General features: G+C 33.3%; 2 protein-coding genes across 2 annotated transcripts; one reads left to right on the top strand and one right to left on the bottom strand.

Moving 5' to 3' along the window:
- Positions 1 to 1,029: 1,029 nt before the first annotated feature.
- LOC18032995 (Werner Syndrome-like exonuclease) lies at positions 1,030 to 4,858 on the bottom strand. The gene is made up of 6 exons (XM_006420960.2): positions 4,602 to 4,858; positions 3,799 to 3,981; positions 2,963 to 3,093; positions 2,709 to 2,870; positions 1,434 to 1,544; positions 1,030 to 1,332 (listed from the first exon to the last, which is right to left on the bottom strand). Exons 1-6 carry the CDS (start codon positions 4,840 to 4,842, stop codon positions 1,246 to 1,248), a joined length of 915 nt encoding a protein of 304 aa, XP_006421023.1. The 5' UTR covers positions 4,843 to 4,858; the 3' UTR covers positions 1,030 to 1,245.
- A 7,484-nt stretch (positions 4,859 to 12,342) lies between these two features.
- Positions 12,343 to 13,383, top strand: LOC112099336 (protein FAR1-RELATED SEQUENCE 5-like). The gene has a single exon (XM_024186858.1). The coding sequence runs from the start codon at positions 12,343 to 12,345 to the stop codon at positions 13,381 to 13,383; it is 1,041 nt and encodes a 346-aa protein (XP_024042626.1).
- Positions 13,384 to 19,555: the final 6,172 nt, after the last annotated feature.

The following is a 19,555-nucleotide window of genomic DNA, read 5'->3' as shown; positions in this document are numbered from 1 at the left end:
GTTCTTTCGCATGGTAAACGAACAAAATATATCATTTTCAATGTGCTGATTATCTAATAACATGTGTGAAGGCACATGCTTTTGATGGACTTTCGGTCAATTAGAGCAGGCAAATTCTGGGGTTTATGGACCACGAATGATAAGGACATTGCACTTGCTATCAATGAATTTCTTTTTTTGAAAATTAATTAGGACTATAATGCCATCAAATATGACATTATTTGGTCACCCATCTCCATTTGTCCCTAGTTCTGACGATGATGATAAGGTCCTGTTTAGTATTGAAATTAAGCAACTTGAACTCAAAATTATAGTACTAAATTATTTGGTAAACACTAAAGTCATGTTTGAAATTGAGATTGAACAACTGTACCTGATCCTAAAATGTTTGTTAAACACTAACTGCTATAACTTTTATATAATAAAAAACCTATAATATTTTTATTATTTTTATTAAAATTATTATTTATAATTATATTTACTACATATTATTAATTTTTATTTAATAATTACAACTTTTCTCATCGCATATATAGCTTTAAACTATAACACATTAATACTAAACATGATACTAAATACCGTGGCTTAGAAAATTATGTTAATTAATCCACCACTAGTATAATGAAAATCTATAATATCTTTTTTTTGTCTAAATCATTATTTAAAAGTCATATTGTTATATACTACTAACTTTTAATTCATAGTTACAATTTTTATTTTATTCTATTCACAGCATCTTAATACAAAACAAAACCTAAGAAGAAGAATTCTTTGAGCATATTGTATAGAGATTTTGTTATCCAGGTCTTTGAATCTTCATGCCATTGTAAATTTTTCATGTTTATTAAATAGATCCTTAATCTCCTAATATTTCTGTCCACTATCAGCTAGAACCATTATAATATTTTTCATGAATAAATTCATAGAAATTATTGAACCATTTTGATTTTGGAGGATGGTTATTCATCCTCCCTTTGTCCTATTTTGACTCTCGAGTTGTAACTAGAGAACCATACAAATTACGACGGAGTAAAAAATGTTGGAACCAAATCAATATTAAAATGGAGCAAAACCTAGAATCGAAAAAAGAAAGTGTATAAATTACATCTACATCTCACACGCTAATAAATCATCATACAGTTACCTGCATCTAAGGCTTCCGTTAAACATGCTCAATCCTATGGCAAATAATGGGGGAAGACCACCAAAATTTAATTTTATGACCGTATGAATTAAACTTCTTTTTTAGCAATTGTGCAAGTCTAATCTGGAACATCTTTGATTTCCCTGGTCAGTAGCATCTTTAACTGGCTCTGGTAGGCTCTTTAACACCTGTATAAGCAGTTCAAAGTAATTGTTGTACATACTTAGCTAAGTTGTATATACAAGCCTTCCCAAGCTTAAGACAATAAGACGCGGTAAACACTGATTACCTGATAAAGATGCCAGGAAGCAAAAGCATCTGTTGCGGCATACAGTAGCTGGTCCTTTGATAAAACATCTGCTTCCCAATTTCCCAGTCTGATTCTATTGGGCTTCTTAAGCTTCAAAGTTTGAGAAAATTAATTAAGATTCCCCATCTAATGTGCTCACCTTTAACACAGAGGATACTACAACTATAATCAAAACAATGTACCCGAAACAGCTAGACAAAATTAGTAATTTGTCTTTTCAGTTGAGTGCCAGAAATCTTAATGTCTGTTAGATTTTAAAATCCTATAATGCCCAGAACATTTCTCCACTGAGTACTGCTTATTAGGATCATGAGCGATGATAAAAGAAAGAAAAGGGGATGAAAAGAACAAATAAATGGAATGATAAATATTATACGCAGCTAAAAAAGTGGCCATGTGGTACTATATATTGATCATCCTCCCACTGATGTAAATATGGGTATTTCACACATTCCACCAGTTTCATACACATCATGAGCAACTGATTACAGTTAAGTACCTTGTAGTTAGATTAGATAAACCAGTCTAAAACTTATAAGTAGGAGATTCTTTTTCCACTCCTTTGAATTTCTTGTACAGTGACTATAAAATTCATAAGGCTGATTATGTATGTGTAATCAACTTCTGAATAGCTTAAAAGCAAAAACATAAATTCTCAAATGTCCATGTCAGAACATTAATTTGCTCCCATACACACATAAAACCCTCTAGTGGCCAACCTTTTGAGGAAATTACAGTCGGATAATGCAAGAATAACTTACCCAACACTAGGAGGCAAGCTAACAAAATCTCTTCTAGTACAAGGACCTATATTTTACAACTATTAAAATCTTTGGCATAAAAGCAACAAAGTTTCGGTGTTGACGCTGGCAATGAAATCTAGGTTGATGAGGTACGAGACTTGAATATACTACTGATTAAAGTAGGTGAGAAGAGAATACTGAAGCAGACATGGCTGCTGCAACAGAAACTTTTCAGATGGACCTGGTTCAATAACTAATCTTCTTTTTTTTTTTTGGGAGGGGGGGGGGGGGGGGGGGTCAAAAAGGGTTTCAAAAACTGATCTAGATTGCCAAAACAAAGGAAACTATATGCAGTTAGGAGCTAGGAACGTGAGATAGCAAAATAACAATTCGTCTATATTTAGAGAAATGCACAAGATAATGCAGTTGCAGAAAGGCATCATTTTACAGATTCAGGACTGCCCTTCTGGGAATTTCCATAAAGTTTTATCCAGCAGACTAGGATAGATACCTCCTTGCAAACAAGCATCTCGGTCAGTGATGCAAGACCCCATTTTTGACTATCTCCGCCAATCTTATGTTTTGCTAGATAGGAAAGATCCTCACAAGCTTTGACAGATACATTATAGTCTCTGTAAACTTTACCAGCATCACTGCCTATCCCAACTCCAACCTGTACAGGCATCAATCATTGTGATCAACTAATATGCAATCTAGGAATTTCTGTACTAAATGGTTGAATTTTCTGTATGAGATATTACAAACTTTTAAAATTGTGGAATCTTCAAGCAGCAGTTGCAGGCTCGGAGGGATTCCTGAATGAATAATTTGCATGACATAACAATGGTTGCTGTCTCTGCATATCTGCATAACTGCAGCTTTTCTTGGTAAAACACCTGCATCAATTCTCGGAACATGATTATAAACATCCAAAAGAAATAAACTAATACAAAAAAGAAACCCTCATCTCTAATTAAAGTGGATCTAACATATAGTTTGGTTTTCGTATGTCTCAGAATTATTTTGATTGAAAATGTTGGGAGTTCACAATTCCGCTTTACAATGGACTAACTTTCAAGGAAGTATATAAGTCAACACAAATTCAGCAAGTTCTTTTTCCCCAGTTGCACAATTAGTGGGGATTCCCAAATGTAAAACTAAATGAAAAATATAAAGTAGGACCAACACCAAGCAATGGTTGCTTTTACTTTCTTCAATATACCTGCAGTATCAAACTCCTTGTTTAATCCCTTAACACTCACCCACGCAGAAAACAGAAAATTAGTAAATTGTGACAATAAAATATCCTTAATTAAAGAAAACTTATGTTACAAGTAGTTGATTAGTTAGCTTTACAGCTACCCAGCACAAAGAGCAAATAGATGAATATTCGCATCTTCTGCTTCAAAAGCAAATTCAAGGCATTGGTTTTAATTCATAACCAACAATACAGCCTCAACAGACCACTCAAGAAAGAAAATCCACTACATGCTTCAATCTCTACACACATTAATATTCAAAGGTCAGCATTCCAAGTTGTAAAAGTGAAAATTCAATGACATGGGCAGATCAACTTGCAGAATTTAAAAAAACCGAATTACCTTTTCTGAAAGTGGGCTTCCACTCAATGTCAAATCCAACAACGACCTGACCTGCTTCACTTTTATTAGCTTCAAGAATCCGTCGAAGCTCTATTGCGGCCATCTCTACCTCTGTTGAAGTTCTGCTATACAAAATTTGACCTCCAAACCTCATTGCAGGGTATTTCAACCTCATGTTAGCTCCTAGATTGAATAAAATAAATATCACAACATTATAACACCGTACCTTTTTCCAGCTTCAACTGGTAATAAAATGCAAAACAATATATTTAGGCTACATTTAGGACTTTTTCCGGCAGCTATCGCTTTTAAACCATAGCCGTAAATGGTTGGGTAAATTTGATAAGGTGATTTTACATCACAATTGTTTGATGAAAAATCTACATGATTCTTATCATTTTTTTTCAAAATTATTAACTTTATAAGTCATATTTATCATTATTATCAACTTTATTTAGATACTTCCATTTTATGATAGCTGTAACTTCTAAGCCACAACACCAAACAGAGCCTTAGATAAATTTAGATCAATCTCACATTGTTAAACCAAATCCATAATGCAAACTACAAACCAGAAAAAAAAATTATATATAAAAAAAGAACAATTATGGTGATCATAATAGACCACAAAAAAATGCAATTGCAAGATTGTCTAAAGCTTAATTCCATAAAAGAAACGCACAGTAACAATTACTGTCAATTAACCCCACATTAACATTATTCAAAATAAAGAAACAAAAAACCAACTAATAAGAAAGCAAAGCGAAAACCAGAGTGAGCAAAAGTGAGGAAATAGATGGGACCTTGGCAATGTGATAGAGAAAACGAAGGTGAAGAAGGCGAAGCAACAAGTGAAGAGGGCAACCGGCGGGAAGTTATGGACATGGGGCGATGGGTATGATTGTTATGAACAGGAGGTCTTAATTGTCTTTTCCTTGTGATTGACAGTTCATATGCGGCTTCTATTGCTTCAACGATTTCGAGTTCCTGTTCCGTGATGGGCTCATCGTCGTCCCCTTCTGTTTCTACCGACTTCTTTTCCATTTTGGGTTTAAGTGGAAGGGAGTGCGAATTTCAAAGACAAAATTTGGATGCTTTTCTAAATCTAAACCCAAACCATTTTCGAAAATTATTATCGTAAGTTCATATTATTTTGAAAAATTAAAATAAAGATAAAATTTAAAGATTTAGTCAATTAAATCCACCTCTATTTATTTTTTTTAACGATATATATTTTTTATATTTAGGAAAAAGCACATCTACACTATAAAGTTTGGAGAAATGGTCATGTAAATTCTTAAATTTTAAATAAAAGATACCAAAACATCTTTTTTTTTTTATTACAATACTCTTTTACTCTATTAACTCAAAAAATTGACTCCAATGTCTTATAATAAATAGAAATATAATATTGAAATAAATGTAATAATATATACATTTTAAAATAATTTTAATATAAAAATATTTTAATATTTTACAATCTTATATTATATTAAAAAAATTATAATATATGGGAACATAATATTAAAATAAATATACAGAAATTTAAATTATTTTAATATCATAGAAAATAATTTTAATATGATTAATACATGAGATATGTTTTATTAATTGTAAATTCTATTTAACGCAAATATTTATTTTATTTTTTTATAAAAAATACAAATTTATTATTAAAATAAATATAATAATTTATATTTTAAAAATCATTTTATTATTAAAAATTATACTAATATTATTTGTTACTAAACAAATTAAACTATTTAAATTATATTTTTATTTATTAAAAAAATTTAAAGTCAATTTTTTTAGTTACTATCTATAAACAATATTATACTCAAAAGAGGATTTTAATAGTCCTTATTAAAAATATGATGATTTTACATGACTATCTTCCTAAACCTCGTGCTTGTAAGTATTATTTTCTCTTATATTTAACCGTTGAGATTATTTTGACATGAATTTAATATTAACTATTTTATCACCATAAGATAGAAGTACTAAATACCCAAGTATTTACTTGAACTTTATTATTTTTTATACTAAATTTAATGTTTCTAAATGATGTATAAGTACTACTTTATTAGTACAGTTATTAATATTCAACCAAACTAACAAAATGTAATTATGACATGCGTCCTATTGAAATTACTTATTTTCTATTAAACATATTGTATTATAAATGTAAAACTACAAGCCTGAACCATTAGTTATAATAAAACTATAAGGTAGTGTTTTTTTTTTTGGTTTAAAATCTAAATATGATTGAATTTAGCTAAAGTTTAAAGAGGTTTGAATATAAATGTCTAAATAACATGCTTTTTTTTTCAATTACTAAATGTAAATGGTATCTTGTTTGTTTTTTTTTATAAATCACACATTTGAAATTTGATATTTGACATGCTTGTCCTTGTAAGTATTATGCACTTTTGTTATAAATTTTAATGACATGTTTGATTTGAAGAAATGAAAAGAAAAGAGAGAAGAGAAAAAAGAAATAAGTAGAGAATTGATTAATTTCATATCAAATCAAACAATAAAATTGAGATTGACATATTTTTTCCTCATTTTCTCTCTCTCTTTCTCCTTTTCATTTCTCTCCTTTCCTCTCATTCCTTTCAACCAAACATGAGGTAAGAGTTAAATACATGGACATTACACTTACAATCAAACATATATAGAACTAAGTAGTAATTGACATTAAAAAAAAAAGAAAGAAGGAAAAGAAGGAAATTATCTCTTAATCAATTCAAGAATATCAAAGTGCAAATAGCTAATATAAATTTTTGATAATATCTCATTATCACCTTAAGTTTCAGTTTTACATTAACTATCAACATTTTTGTTAACTTAGAAAATCTAGAAGAAAAGACTATTCTACCCTAAAGTCTCCCAAAACATCATTTTACCTTCTTAAATGAATTTAAAGGCAAAATAGACTTTTAGATTTTTTAACAATGGTTAATAGAGTTAACATAAAAGTAGCTAGTTGATATAAAACCAAAACTTGGGGTAGTTCTCAATAATATTATAATCTCATAGTAGTTACTTGCACTTTCAATATTCTTAAGATGATTGAGAGATAATTTTCTTTAAAAAAATATGATTATATTACTCCAAATGCAAAAGTTAATCAAAAATGTATTCACTTACGTATGCGTGAATTATCATGTCAGTGATTGTATTAAATTTATAAAACTAGCATATATGACTATTTGTACTTATAGAGTGGATCACTTGTTCTTTTAACTTGTGATGGTGACTTATTTTAATAGTTATGTTGATTTTGACGATCTATATATCACGTAGATCCAAAAACGAATTCGGCCTAAACTTTCAGGGCATGTCCAACCAAAGATTTTTCCCACCCAATAGTAAAATCCTGCAAATAAAGCAAAAAAGGGTCTTATATAAAGTACGTAATGGAAATGTGCAACCACATGATAATGTCATGTAGAGCAATGTTTAACACAAAATTTGTCGGGACTTTAAAAAGGGGAGAAAGAATGTGTTTTGATGATTATACTGTATGTTATATTTTAATGGCTAATTCTCAAAGAACTTAATCAATACATAAGGCTTTAATTGGTTAAGTTCAAAATGGATCAAAAAACAGAGAAGAGATCGACAAGAACAAAGAATTTAAGAAACAACACCGTGTACAAGATTCTAATTTGAAGGAAAAATTAACAAGTTTTTATTACTTAAATATATTACAAACATATCAAGCTTTTAGAGGACATTATAAGGATCACTCTGAATCAAGAATTGGTTATTTTGATTAAGAAACAAATGAGAAAAAACCTCACATCTCAAGTGTTGTGTATCAACCTTTTTATTTTGAAAATTTTCCAGAAACAGCCTAACAAATTTGGGTTTGGCTACAGTGCCGTTGGGTTTGTACCCGGCACCATGCCGGGCTCTCAAAAAGAGAGCCAGGCTGTCTTTGGCTGCCAAATACTTGGTGCAGCCGATTAACAAACCGGTTGCACCATATTTTTTTTAAAAAATATATATTAAAAATATAATATAAAATGAAAAATTAAATAAAATGTCAAAAATAATTTTTTATAATATAATTAATAGAAAAAGATAAACAAATTAAATAATATAATAGAAACCTTATAATACTATATAATATAATTAAAAAATAAAGAAATTGAAAATGAAAAAAAATAGTATTGCAGATTTAACGTCAGTTGTTGCATCTCTGACGTCTCGATTGCATGTTTGACGTAAGATGTTGCATGTGTTGAATAAAGCCAAAATAAAGAATATTTCAAAATATTCTCGTTCGTTTCATGTTTGACGTCGAAGCTGCAAACTTTACGTGATAAGTTGCATATTTATCTTGAAGTGTTGCAAATTTCATGTTTAACGTCAGTTGTTGCATATTCGACGATCAGATTTCATGTTTGACGTAAGATGTTGCATGTGTTGAATAAAGCCAAAATAAAAAATATTCTGGAATATTCTCGTCTGTTTCATGTTTGACGTCGAAGTTGCGAGCTTTACGTTATAAATTGCATATTTCGCGTGAAGTCTTGTAAGTTTAATGTTTAACGTCAGTTGTTGCATATTCGACGGTTGGATTTCATGTTTGACGTACGATGTTGCATGTGTTGAATAAAGCCAAAATAAATAATATTTCAGAATATTCTCGTATGTTTCATGTTTGACGTTGAAGTTGCGAACTTAACATTATAAATTGCATATTTTGCGTGAAGTGTTGTAAGTTTCATGTTTAACGTTAGTTGTTGCATGTCCGACATACCGGTTGCATGTTTTACGTTAGAAGTTGCATGTCTTCAATAAAGCCAAAATAAAGAATATTCTTGAATATTCTCGCCCGTTTCATGTTTGACGTCCATGTTGCGAACTTTACGTGATAAGTCATATATTTCACGTGAACTGTTGCAAGTTTCATGTTTAACGTCAGTTGTTGCATGTCCGGCGTAACAGTTGCATGTTTTACTTTAGAGGTTGCATGTCTTGAATAAAGCCAAAATAAAGAATATTCTCAAATATTCTCGCCCGTTTCATGTTTGACGTCCATGTTGCGAACTTTACGTGATAAGTTATATATTTCACATGAAGTGTTGTAAGTTTCATGTTTAACGTCAGTTGTTGCATGTCCGATATAACAGTTGCATGTTTTACGTTAGAGGTTGCATGTGTTGAATAAAGCCAAAATAAAGAATATTCTCGAATATTCTCGCCCGTTTCATGTTTGACATCCATGTTGTGAACTTTACGTGATAAGTCGTATATTTCACGTGAAGTGTTGAAAGTTTCATGTTTAACGTTAGTTGTTGCATGTCCGACATAATGGTTGCATGTTTTACGTTGGAGATTGCATGTCTTGAATAAAGCCAAAATAAAGAATATTCTCGAATATTCTCGCCCGTTTCATGTTTGATGTCCATGTTGCGAACTTTACGTGTTAAGTCGTATATTTCACGTGAAGTGTTGCAAGTTTCATGTTTAACATCAGTTGTTGCATATTCGACGTAACGGTTGCATGTTTTACGTTAGTCTTGAATAAAGCCAAAATAAAGAATATTCTCAAATATTCCGCCCGTTTCATGTTTGACGTCCATGTTGCGAACTTTACGTGATAAATTGCATATTTAACGTGAAGTGTTGCAAGTTTCATGTTTAACTTTAGTTGTTGCATGTCTGACGGTAGGATTTCATGTTTGATGTACGTTGTTACATGTTTTGGATAAAGCCAAAATTCTCGATTATTCTTGGCCGTTTCATGTTTGACGTCCATGTTGCCAACTTTACGTGATAAGTTGTATATTCCACGTGAAGTGTTACAATGAATTATGTTTTTAAAATACAGTTTGACCTCAAAATTGTATGAAACTATGTTATGACCCAAAACGTTATAAAAATTTTTATATAGGTCCAATTTCAGAATTTCTAATTATTACTTTATTAAAGCCAAAACTTTCTGAAATTAAGATATGATCCAAAATATCATAAATTATAGAATGACCGAAAACATTTAAATATTTTCAAATATGTCCAAATTCAAAACAATAATTTATCCATGAAATATCAAACAATAAAAACAAATCCATATCATTCAAAACAAATACATAATCCAAAATCATAATAAAATGTAGGTGTGTCCAAATACAAGCATAAGAGACTACTGAGGTGGTGAGGATGGTGGTGATGGAGGTAGATACGGATATGGAATGCCAAAGTGCTCAAAGATGAGGTGCTGTCCATGAATAAGCTACTGCTGCTGGTGGTGAAACTCAGTCTGCCGCACAGAGAGTGTCCTCATCTCATCCATAAGCTGCTGAAGAGTAACTTCTTTAGAAGTAGGAGGCTCGGGATGTGGTAAAGCAGATGCAGGAGCTGAGGGAGACACTGAAGGTGCTTGACCTCTACACTGACCCCGAAATAAAAGTGAAAAATCAGGTAGCTGATGGGCTGGAACCACAACATTAAGTGGCTGATCATCACTTGGAGCAATAAAGGTGAACTTATTATCAGCGACTTTCACCCAAGTGCCATTACGACACTCAAAACCTAAAGAACTAACAGCCTCATCCCCAATGCTCTTAGATGGCCTACATGATGGTTCTTCGATAGGGACGCTAAAGTATTTGAGGATTCGTGTGATGAAATGACCATACGGAAGGGAACGAGTAATCAACTTAGGTATACTAAGCATGTTTCAGACAATGGTGTATCCTAAGTCGACTGGACGATGTCTAAGAATACAATCAATCAAGACAACATCCATATGAGAAACCTCATCCAAATGGCCTGATCTAGGAAGCACAATACTCTGAATAAAACGAAGTAATATCCGAGTTTGAAGACAAAGACATCGGGTGCGAAAATGGATAGTACAATCGTCATCCAAAAGGTTAATACAACGACATATATTCTTAACAGTATCAATATGAAAATAGTCATCAATATCAGGAGGTTTCCTAGGTGAAAATATTTCTAGACCATCATCGGAAGTTCCTAGGATAGAGTTCAACTCTGAATCATCAAACTCAATCGAAACTCCTCCAACTGTGGTGATTACTCGATTCTCTTTCTCCGTGGAACAATCCATATTCGAGTAAAACACTTTCACCAAGTTGGGATATACATTTTCCTAAAAAACAATTGCATTAAGCCAACCAACATCTTCCAACAATTGCAATAAAGTTCTATTGCTAATACTAAGATTATTCAACCAATCCGGTAAAACAAAAAAGGTTTGGAGGACCTCAAAGTCATGAACTGTTGGTGAAATCGTTTGGCTAGATGTTTGTGGTTCTGAAAGTGTGTGGCCTCAAAGTTGGCTTGATTGGATGTGCCCCATGCTTGTCGTGATCGGTTGGTATGTTGAACCGGTTCTTTGCCTTTTCTTCGAACTGGCTGTGAGCTTGACATGGTGAGTTTGATTAATTTGAAGTGAAATAAATCAATGAGAAGGGAGATAATAAGGATGTAAAAAGATTTTGAGAAGCAATTTCGATAAAAAACGGCTTCAGAGGGAGAAATCTAGAGAGAGAAGTTTCAGCTTAAACCCTAGAATCGATTTCGGATCTATTGATTTTGAGGTTGAAAAAGGGTTTGAAGGATGATTTTGGATACAAGAATGGATGGGAAACAAGTTTCATGGATCCATTTGCAAAAAAAAACATGTGAAAATAATGGATTTTGGAGAGAAAACGAGAGAGGAATAATCGGTTATAGAGAGAGAAAGCTATCCGGTTTACTGAAAGATAAAAGAGGAGATGAATAGTTTATATACTCGCGATTTCGAATTTCCAAAAATCCCTAATCGGCTAACCGGTTGTTGGCTGTGACCTAGCCACGCGAATCTGAATTTTCAGAAATTTCTAACTGGCTAACTGGTTGTTAGTAGTGACCTAGCCACGCGAATCCGGATTTATGGAAATTCCTAACCGGCGTACCGGTTTTGGCAGTGACCTAGCCACGCGAATCTGAATTTTCGGTTTGCATAATCGGTTATCCTGTTGTGGACAACAAGCTTGTCCCTCGAATCCGGATAACTGGATTTCACAACCGGTAATCCGGTTTCGTCTAGAAAGCCCTTTTAATTCGGTTATTAACATGTCCCTCGAATCCAGATAATCAGATTTCATAACCGATTATCCGATTGTTAACAGCAATCATGTCCCTCGTATTCGGTCAGTTAGTTTTCATAACCGGTTAGCCGAGTGGTTGGTTAGGTTTGCAATAAATATGATGAAAACAAAACTCACCTTCCCTCCATTAATGAGGGATTATCCTGAGGCTCATGTACAAGACTTATTCATAAAAAAACACAGTCACTCCAAAACATAGTCTCAAATGCTATGTTCTAAAATCTCGTTGAACATCTCTGGTGCCTAGTTTTCAACTTTTCATAAGTCAAGTTTCTCTTCAACAAAGGTATGTGCTGTAATTTAAGTAGTAGATTTGTGCTCGCATAGATGGTTTCATATTTATTATTATATTAAATTATTAAGATAAAAAGGTGTGAATTATGTTATTTTGGTTGAACATGGGTTAAATATGAGTAGCCCACATAGTTCTAGCAACATAGGAATATCCATTGCTCCAAAGGTTGGTTTACAGGCATCGGACATACTTGGCAGTCATTTCGACTCAGTAGAGGATGCACAACTATGGTATAACAATTATGCCCGAATGATTGGTTTAGGTGTTAGGAAAGATGATATGCGTCGCAGAAAAAAGTCTGGACGAATCACAATTCGACGTTGGGTTTGTCATTTCAAAGGGGTAAGACATGAAAGACAATCTGAAAACTGCAGAAGGGTGCGAGAACCACAGCCTCTAAAACGAACCGGGTGTCGGGCATCATTTCGAGTGAATTACGATGAATCAGTTGGTAAATACATCGCCAAAGAATTCAGGCCTGAGCACAACCATCATTTGGCTTCTAATAATGAAGTTCACCTTATTCATTCACATCAAAAGGTTACTGATGCAGAACTTACGCAAGCAAAGGCATTAAGGCATGTTGGTGTGAAGACTTGCCAATTCATGGATTACATGGCTGATCAGGTAGAGGGGCCTCAAAACTTAAGGTTCACACGCAAAGACATGCAAAACACGCTAGATGCTTCCACTCGTGCCGAGGTTGGAGATTCTGACTCAGACACAACTATAGCATACTTTGCGGCAAAATTTGAACATGACCCTGGGCTTTGCTTTGAGTACACACTAGATGATGAAAATAGACTACAAAATTTGTTTTGGGCTGATTGTGTAGCTCGTTATGACTATCAGTGTTTTGGTGATGTGCTGGCATTCGATGCAACGTATAAGACTAATGCATATCATAAACCCCTCGTAACACTTGTCGAAATAAACTATTACTTCAGAACAACGGTTTTCGGTTTTGCTTTGCTCGCAGAAGAGACAATTGACTCATACGCGTGGCTGCTGCAAACTTTCCTATCCACTATGGGCAATCGAAAGCCCGTGTCTGTAATTACTGATGGTGACAAGGCAATGTGGAAGGCAATAAAGACAGTGTTTACTGGGTGCATCCATCGTCTTTGTTGTTGGCATCTCGAGCGCAATGCGTAGGCTAATTTGAAGAACGAAGACTTTACAAGAAAATTTCGTGATTTGATGTTGACACCTATAACGGTAGTTGAATTTGAAACCCAATGGTCAGAGGTAGTGGCTGAATTCGCACTTGAACAACATGCATGGGTACAGAAAATGTATTCAAAGCGGTGCAACTGGGCGGAAGCTTATCTTAGAGGAACATTCTTTGCTGGTATGCGAAGCACTCAACGATGTGAAAGTATGAATGCATATCTTAGCCGATTTGTCTAACATAAACTAAAATTGTATGAGTTTGTGCGACAAATCGATCGTGCTCTCCGTAATATTCGTACCACAAAAACATTCGATGAGTTCAAAACCAAATACAGTACTCCTGTCTTAAGAACGCACTTACAGAGTCTGCAGAAACATGCTGCACAATTGTTCTCGTTAAAAGTTTTTTCAAAGGTTAGAGATGAGATGCTGTGAGAAGGAGCGGTCATCGAAGTAAAAACTGTCAAAGCTGTCGATGCTGCTTTGTACACAGTGACTGAATTTGGGACACCAACAACATGTTGGAATGTCATCCACAATCTACAAGAAAACCACATACAATGTTCTTGTCAAATGATGGAGTCCATTGTGCTTCCTTGTAGGCATATGTTTCATGTCTTGAAAGTAGAACAAATTGCAAAGATTCCTGATAATATGGTTCTTCGTAGATGGACAAAAAAAGCCAAGGAGCACAATACTTGCAGTACCACAAAACCAGAAGTTGACACCGATGTTTCAGAGGTGGCTAGATTTAGGTTGTGTTTACTTGCTGGAGTGGGAGTGAGGAGTGTGGATTCCTCCCACTCCAGCGTTTACTTGCTTAAAATGGCCACGGATTGGGAATCCCACTCCGTGGGCCCCACTCATTTTTGGAGTGGGGAGTGGGAGTGGGACTCCCATTGGGGGAGGTGGGAGTGGGAATCCACTCCCACCTCTCCCCTTTTTATCCTTTCATTTTTAATTTAATTTAATTTAATTTAATATTTTATAATTAATAAAATAAAATAAATAATATTTATTTGAATAATAATATTATATTTAACTAAATAATAATTTACATTGATTCTAAGTTAAAATTATTTTAAAATAATATTATTATATTAATAGAGAATTAATAAATATAATATTATTATATTTATTTTAAAAATAATAGTACTATATTTATTTAATATTAATATTAATAAATAGTTTATTCTAAGAAAATATTAATTTTGTACTAAATAATATTATATTATTATTTTATATAATAATAAATTTAATATAATTATATTAAATAAAATAAAATAAGGTTTCATTTTATATTAAAATTAATAATTTATTGTTCATAATTAAGAATATTAATAATTATAATAAATTTACAAATATAATAAAATAAATATTATTCATTAAATATATTTTTATTAGTTCTGTAATTAAAAACTAAAATTCTTTAAATAAGGATAAAATTGTAATTTGAAATTATTTACTCCCAATCCAAGACAAAGTAAACTCATAAATTGGATTCTGATCTCTATTCCATGCTTCCATTCTAGTGTAAGTAAACACCCTACTCCCACTCCCACTCCACACTCCTAATCCAAGGATTCCCACTCCTCAGGATTCCAAAAAGTAAACGCAGTATTAGTGCATTGTCTGCAGCTTGCAATAAAATGTACTACAATGCAGCAAAAAATGTTGAAGCCTATGAATATGCATTGGTAGAAATCAATCCGCTAACATTAACTTATGAACAACAATTTGAACGAGACGATCTCTCAAATAAAAAATTACGAATGGGAACAAAACTTCGTAATCCTGTAGTTGTAAAGACCAAGGGCGCTATAATCTAAAGGAAAATGTGTAGCAAAAAGCTCTAGAAAGTGTGGAAAATGTCGTCAGGTTGGGTATACAGCACGAACTTGTCCTATTCAAGGGAATGATAGCACCCAACTAAGGTATGTCCCAAGTTCTTTATCATGTGTTTAATTATTTCATTGTTGGATATTTCATTGCAAATAACTTTCGTGGTATTGATTTTAGTGTCGATGGAAACTGTTTTGCCGTATTCGATTCATCAAGCACCCAGAATCCTGGAGCCTTTGCTGGTGTCAATCCAACATTGTTAGGTCATGCAAGCAACCAATTTTCTAATATTTTTTATTGGTGGCCTCATTAAGCAGTGCCATTAAAATGAGTCAATATGTATTACCATTTGAATTCCACTATCATGTACCAACATGACAACTAGTTTAATATCAAATGATGAGATGTGAACACTGTTAACATACATATGTTCATTATAGTTAAATAATGTCTCGGCCGAGAATACATAACCATGTCATAAATTTAAAGATAATTCTCCATTAAAATTGATTTTACAACCATCGTAAGTAAGAAGTCAAAAAAAGTCACGGTATGACCTCCCAACACGTTTCAAACAACTTATAACAAAAAATAGTATGCAATCACTTGCATAATCATTCCGTAGTATGGTTCGATATCTAAGCGCGCGTTCTCGTGTTAACTTTCTTCTTCTTACGAATGTTGCCGTTTTATTGGTGAAATGGCTTTTGCACTTGAGAGGGTATAGGGTTCACCATTACAGCATGAATCGAAAACTGTGCGTTGCTTAGTTCCAGCAATTTATCTCGATTTTGATTCAATGCAGAATTAATTAGTTGAATGGCTAGCCTACCCCGTGTATCCTCAGATGTGTACTTGTCAATTTGAAAGGAAACTAATATTACTTTCATATAATTAATAGGTTTTATATAATTATGAAGTTAACAAAATTTTGAGTTCAACCATTAAACAAGTTTGGTATAGTCATACCAAAGTTGACGATTTCTTCGGAATAAATTCTGGGTTGTCCATATAGTTTATCACATAAACCCCACAGTCATATCCATTCCTTTGCTTTGGAACTCCAATGCCCCGGTTGATTGGAAAGTCTTGAAACTTCACGTGTTGCATATTGCTTGGAAATTGGGGCTGTAGAATCCAATCCAAGGAATGTAGTTGTCGGCAATGTCGAAAACCAGACAATATTATGGATATGAATATAACACAATATACATAACTGATAATGTTAAATAGATCACAAAAAAAAGAACATGATTAAGATATAATGCGCATGGCTTGATTGTGTCGTCTTCTATTACTACGGGGATCTGGAAGAGGATCCCATGTTTCTGCACTTGTATTTTTGACATTCACGATCAGTAGGTACCAATGAGATGATTCATCATTTATTGGCACATAAATCTGATATTTCAATTGTCAATGTCATACACCAAGCACACTAATATAAATTGAAATAAGTTAAAGGTTAAGAAAGTAACCTTTTGACACCTATGCACCTGTTGCATAAAATTCTTTCCACATCTAGATGCTCTTGCAAAACAATCCACCTCATCTCCGACCATTAGAACTGCTTGCTACACATAATAAAGACAACGTTGCATAAGGAAGTTACAATAAAGAAGCAGTTAACACAATGCAACAAGTGGCGGCGAGACTCACAGAATATCTTGTTGGTAAATACCAATTCATTGGCACATCTTTCTCCACCACCTGCTGAATGAGGGTGAGGTGATGCGCTTTCATAGAAATCACCTAAAAGTGATCATATTGATTCAGATATATAATAACATATAATAAACGACAAACATATATTGTGACATCACCAAATGTTGAAACCTAATACCTTACCATATAGATAAGCCCCCGGCAAAAGAGTCAATAAAGAATGCCGATTAAGAATTTCGCTGTAACTAAAAACAATGATTTCACTAAAGACAAAACACGGTAATTTTTTAGTCGTATAGCATAACAACTATATACATAAAACTAATTTCAGTCTTCTGAATTTTACCTTTCGTCAGCCTCTTTGTTAAAAGCATATTGAATAAGGTTCAATTTTTCCAGCGTAACTGGATCATTGACTTGAAACGGACCAGCTTTATACTTGGGATTTGCTCCCCTGGACACTTGATCGTACGGTGAAAGTTGATATCGACCTGGCTTACGATTCCTACTTGGTCGCGTTGGCAGGACACTGACACTAGTAGATGTTTGAGGTTTTTGCTTAAGTTGAACTGGTTCGTCTATATCCTTTATAAAAAATAAATTTATTTGTAAGTTACTTCATAAGTGAGTTATCATCGAAATAATTTTAAGAAAATGACGTTATAAAACTGTACCTCATCTCAGAGATTAGGTGGTGGAATAGGGACAAAGTGGGTATGATCTTTACGAAATTCACCGATTTCTTCTCTTGTCCCCATCCAGCCCATTATTTTATCGAGGCTCAAGTTCAATCTGCGATCCACAGAGTCCTCGTCGCTATCCATTACCATTTTGTTTTTTCCATCAGTGGTTGGCTCGGTTTTTCTGACTAGACATGTTGGTTCTACTATTTTCAAGCTCGGAGATGGCGGGCATGGATAAGATGGTTGTTTTGATGGTGCACCAACTGGAGACTTTGATCTCAATTCCTCCAAAGTCTTCTCAACCATTTCCATTCTCACATTGAACGAATCCATTTTGTGTTCAATTCTGTGGACACACTGTGTTAGTACCCTAAAAGCTTCCTCTATATTAACAGTGCTCGGCCCAGCATCTTCGGTTTGTTCAAAATGAGGGAAATTTCTTTCGAGCTGCAGAAAATTTGATTCACGCATTGGAACCTAAAATAAATATGCACAACAATCATACATAATGACAATCAAAATATATTCAATTAACCGTAAACAAAATTAAATACATGTGTGAACAAGACAAAAAATAAAACAAACCTCAGTACTTGTCATGTCTCCAAACTTTTTCCGCCAATTCAATAAGCGCCGAATCTTTTCCTTGGTCTATACAATAACAGGGCAAACTGTTCTGTCCATGGAACATCGATCATACAAAACAGCACTAAAGTAGAACAACTGTTTATTCAAAAAATAATTACTACATCATTTTATTTTCGTATTTGGTAAATTAATTATGGCATCTAAGATTTCTTAAATATACCTCTAAAAACACAACACAACCACTAACTGACTTCACTTGATGATTTTATACTTCGCTATGCCCTCCCACAGAAAGTTGAAACACCATGTAGTCCAATTCTTTTTCCTAATTAACTGCACATCTTTTAAGGAATGCAGATACATCGGATTGATGTAGCTGGCACTTGTGGGACACAATACAGTTCCTAGAAGAAACAAACAAAACATGATCTTAAAGTCGTCATCACTATGAAATGCAAGTTATACAACCCAAGAGGGGGGTGAATTGGAGTTTTAAAAATAATGTAATATAATTCGCACAACAATTTAATCTATTGCCTTAATCAAATAAAAAAAAATAAATTCAATCAAGCAATTTATTAAAAGAGTAAGGGAAGAGAAAACAAACACAAGGATTTTTACGTGGTTCGGCTATCCCCGCCTACGTCCATGCCTCCAAGCTCACCCGGCTTGAGGATTTCACTATCCAAGCCTCCCAAGGCTTCAAATGTTTACAGTTGACTTCCAAGGTGTCAATGGACCTTTACAACAAGAGATTATATCCCCAATCTCTTCACCCCAAGTGTTTCCCACACTTGTACACTCACAATTTGATGAGAAATAAAACTTACAACAAAAACGCTCTTCAATCAATGATGATTTGCATTTTGGAAGCTCAATATATGTTGTATGATCTTATATTTGCGTGTACTTTTTTTTATTAGAATTAAGTTTGAGTTGAGTTTTTATAGTGAAAGCTCGAAAACTAGCCGTTATAGGCAAATTCCAGCGCCCAAGCGGCTAGTCGCTTGTTTATCCAGCTCACCACTCAGGAACAGTGATATTACCGTTATTTTTGAATTTTGCTACAGTAATACTGTTCACTTAAATTATACTTTGGTCTAAAACTTTTTATAATTATATTATGGCCCAAAACGTCAGAAAACTTTTCAAATAAGTCCAATTTCAGAATTACTTAAGAATAGTTATCTTTCCAAAACTTTCTAAAATTATGATATGGCCCCAAAGATTTTATTGTTTCGCACAAAGGTCCTCTTCAACATAATACTCATATTTTTCAAAGTTCTCAAAATCTTTCACTTTAGTCCAAAATATTCATAAATTATAGTATGGCCCAAAACATTTCAAATGTTTATAAAAACGTCCAACTTCGAAAT

Source organism: Citrus clementina, unplaced genomic scaffold (assembly GCF_000493195.1).
Source record: "Citrus clementina cultivar Clemenules unplaced genomic scaffold, Citrus_clementina_v1.0 scaffold_9, whole genome shotgun sequence".
NCBI lineage: Eukaryota > Viridiplantae > Streptophyta > Magnoliopsida > Sapindales > Rutaceae > Citrus > Citrus x clementina.
This window is presented reverse-complemented; position numbering and strand designations above follow the sequence as displayed.

Excerpts from the sequence above, each read along its gene's own strand:
- LOC18032995 (XM_006420960.2), bottom strand. The coding sequence starts at position 4,842 with ATGGAAAAGAAGTCGGTAGAAACAGAAGGGGACGACGATGAGCCCATC. Across the intron at positions 3,094-3,798 it reads GAAGCCCACTTTCAGAAAAG|GTGTTTTACCAAGAAAAGCT; the intron begins GTAATTCGGTTT and ends GAATTGATGCAG. Across the intron at positions 1,333-1,433 it reads CTTCCTGGCATCTTTATCAG|GTGTTAAAGAGCCTACCAGA; the intron begins GTAATCAGTGTT and ends CTGCTTATACAG.
- LOC112099336 (XM_024186858.1), top strand. The coding sequence starts at position 12,343 with ATGAGTAGCCCACATAGTTCTAGCAACATAGGAATATCCATTGCTCCA.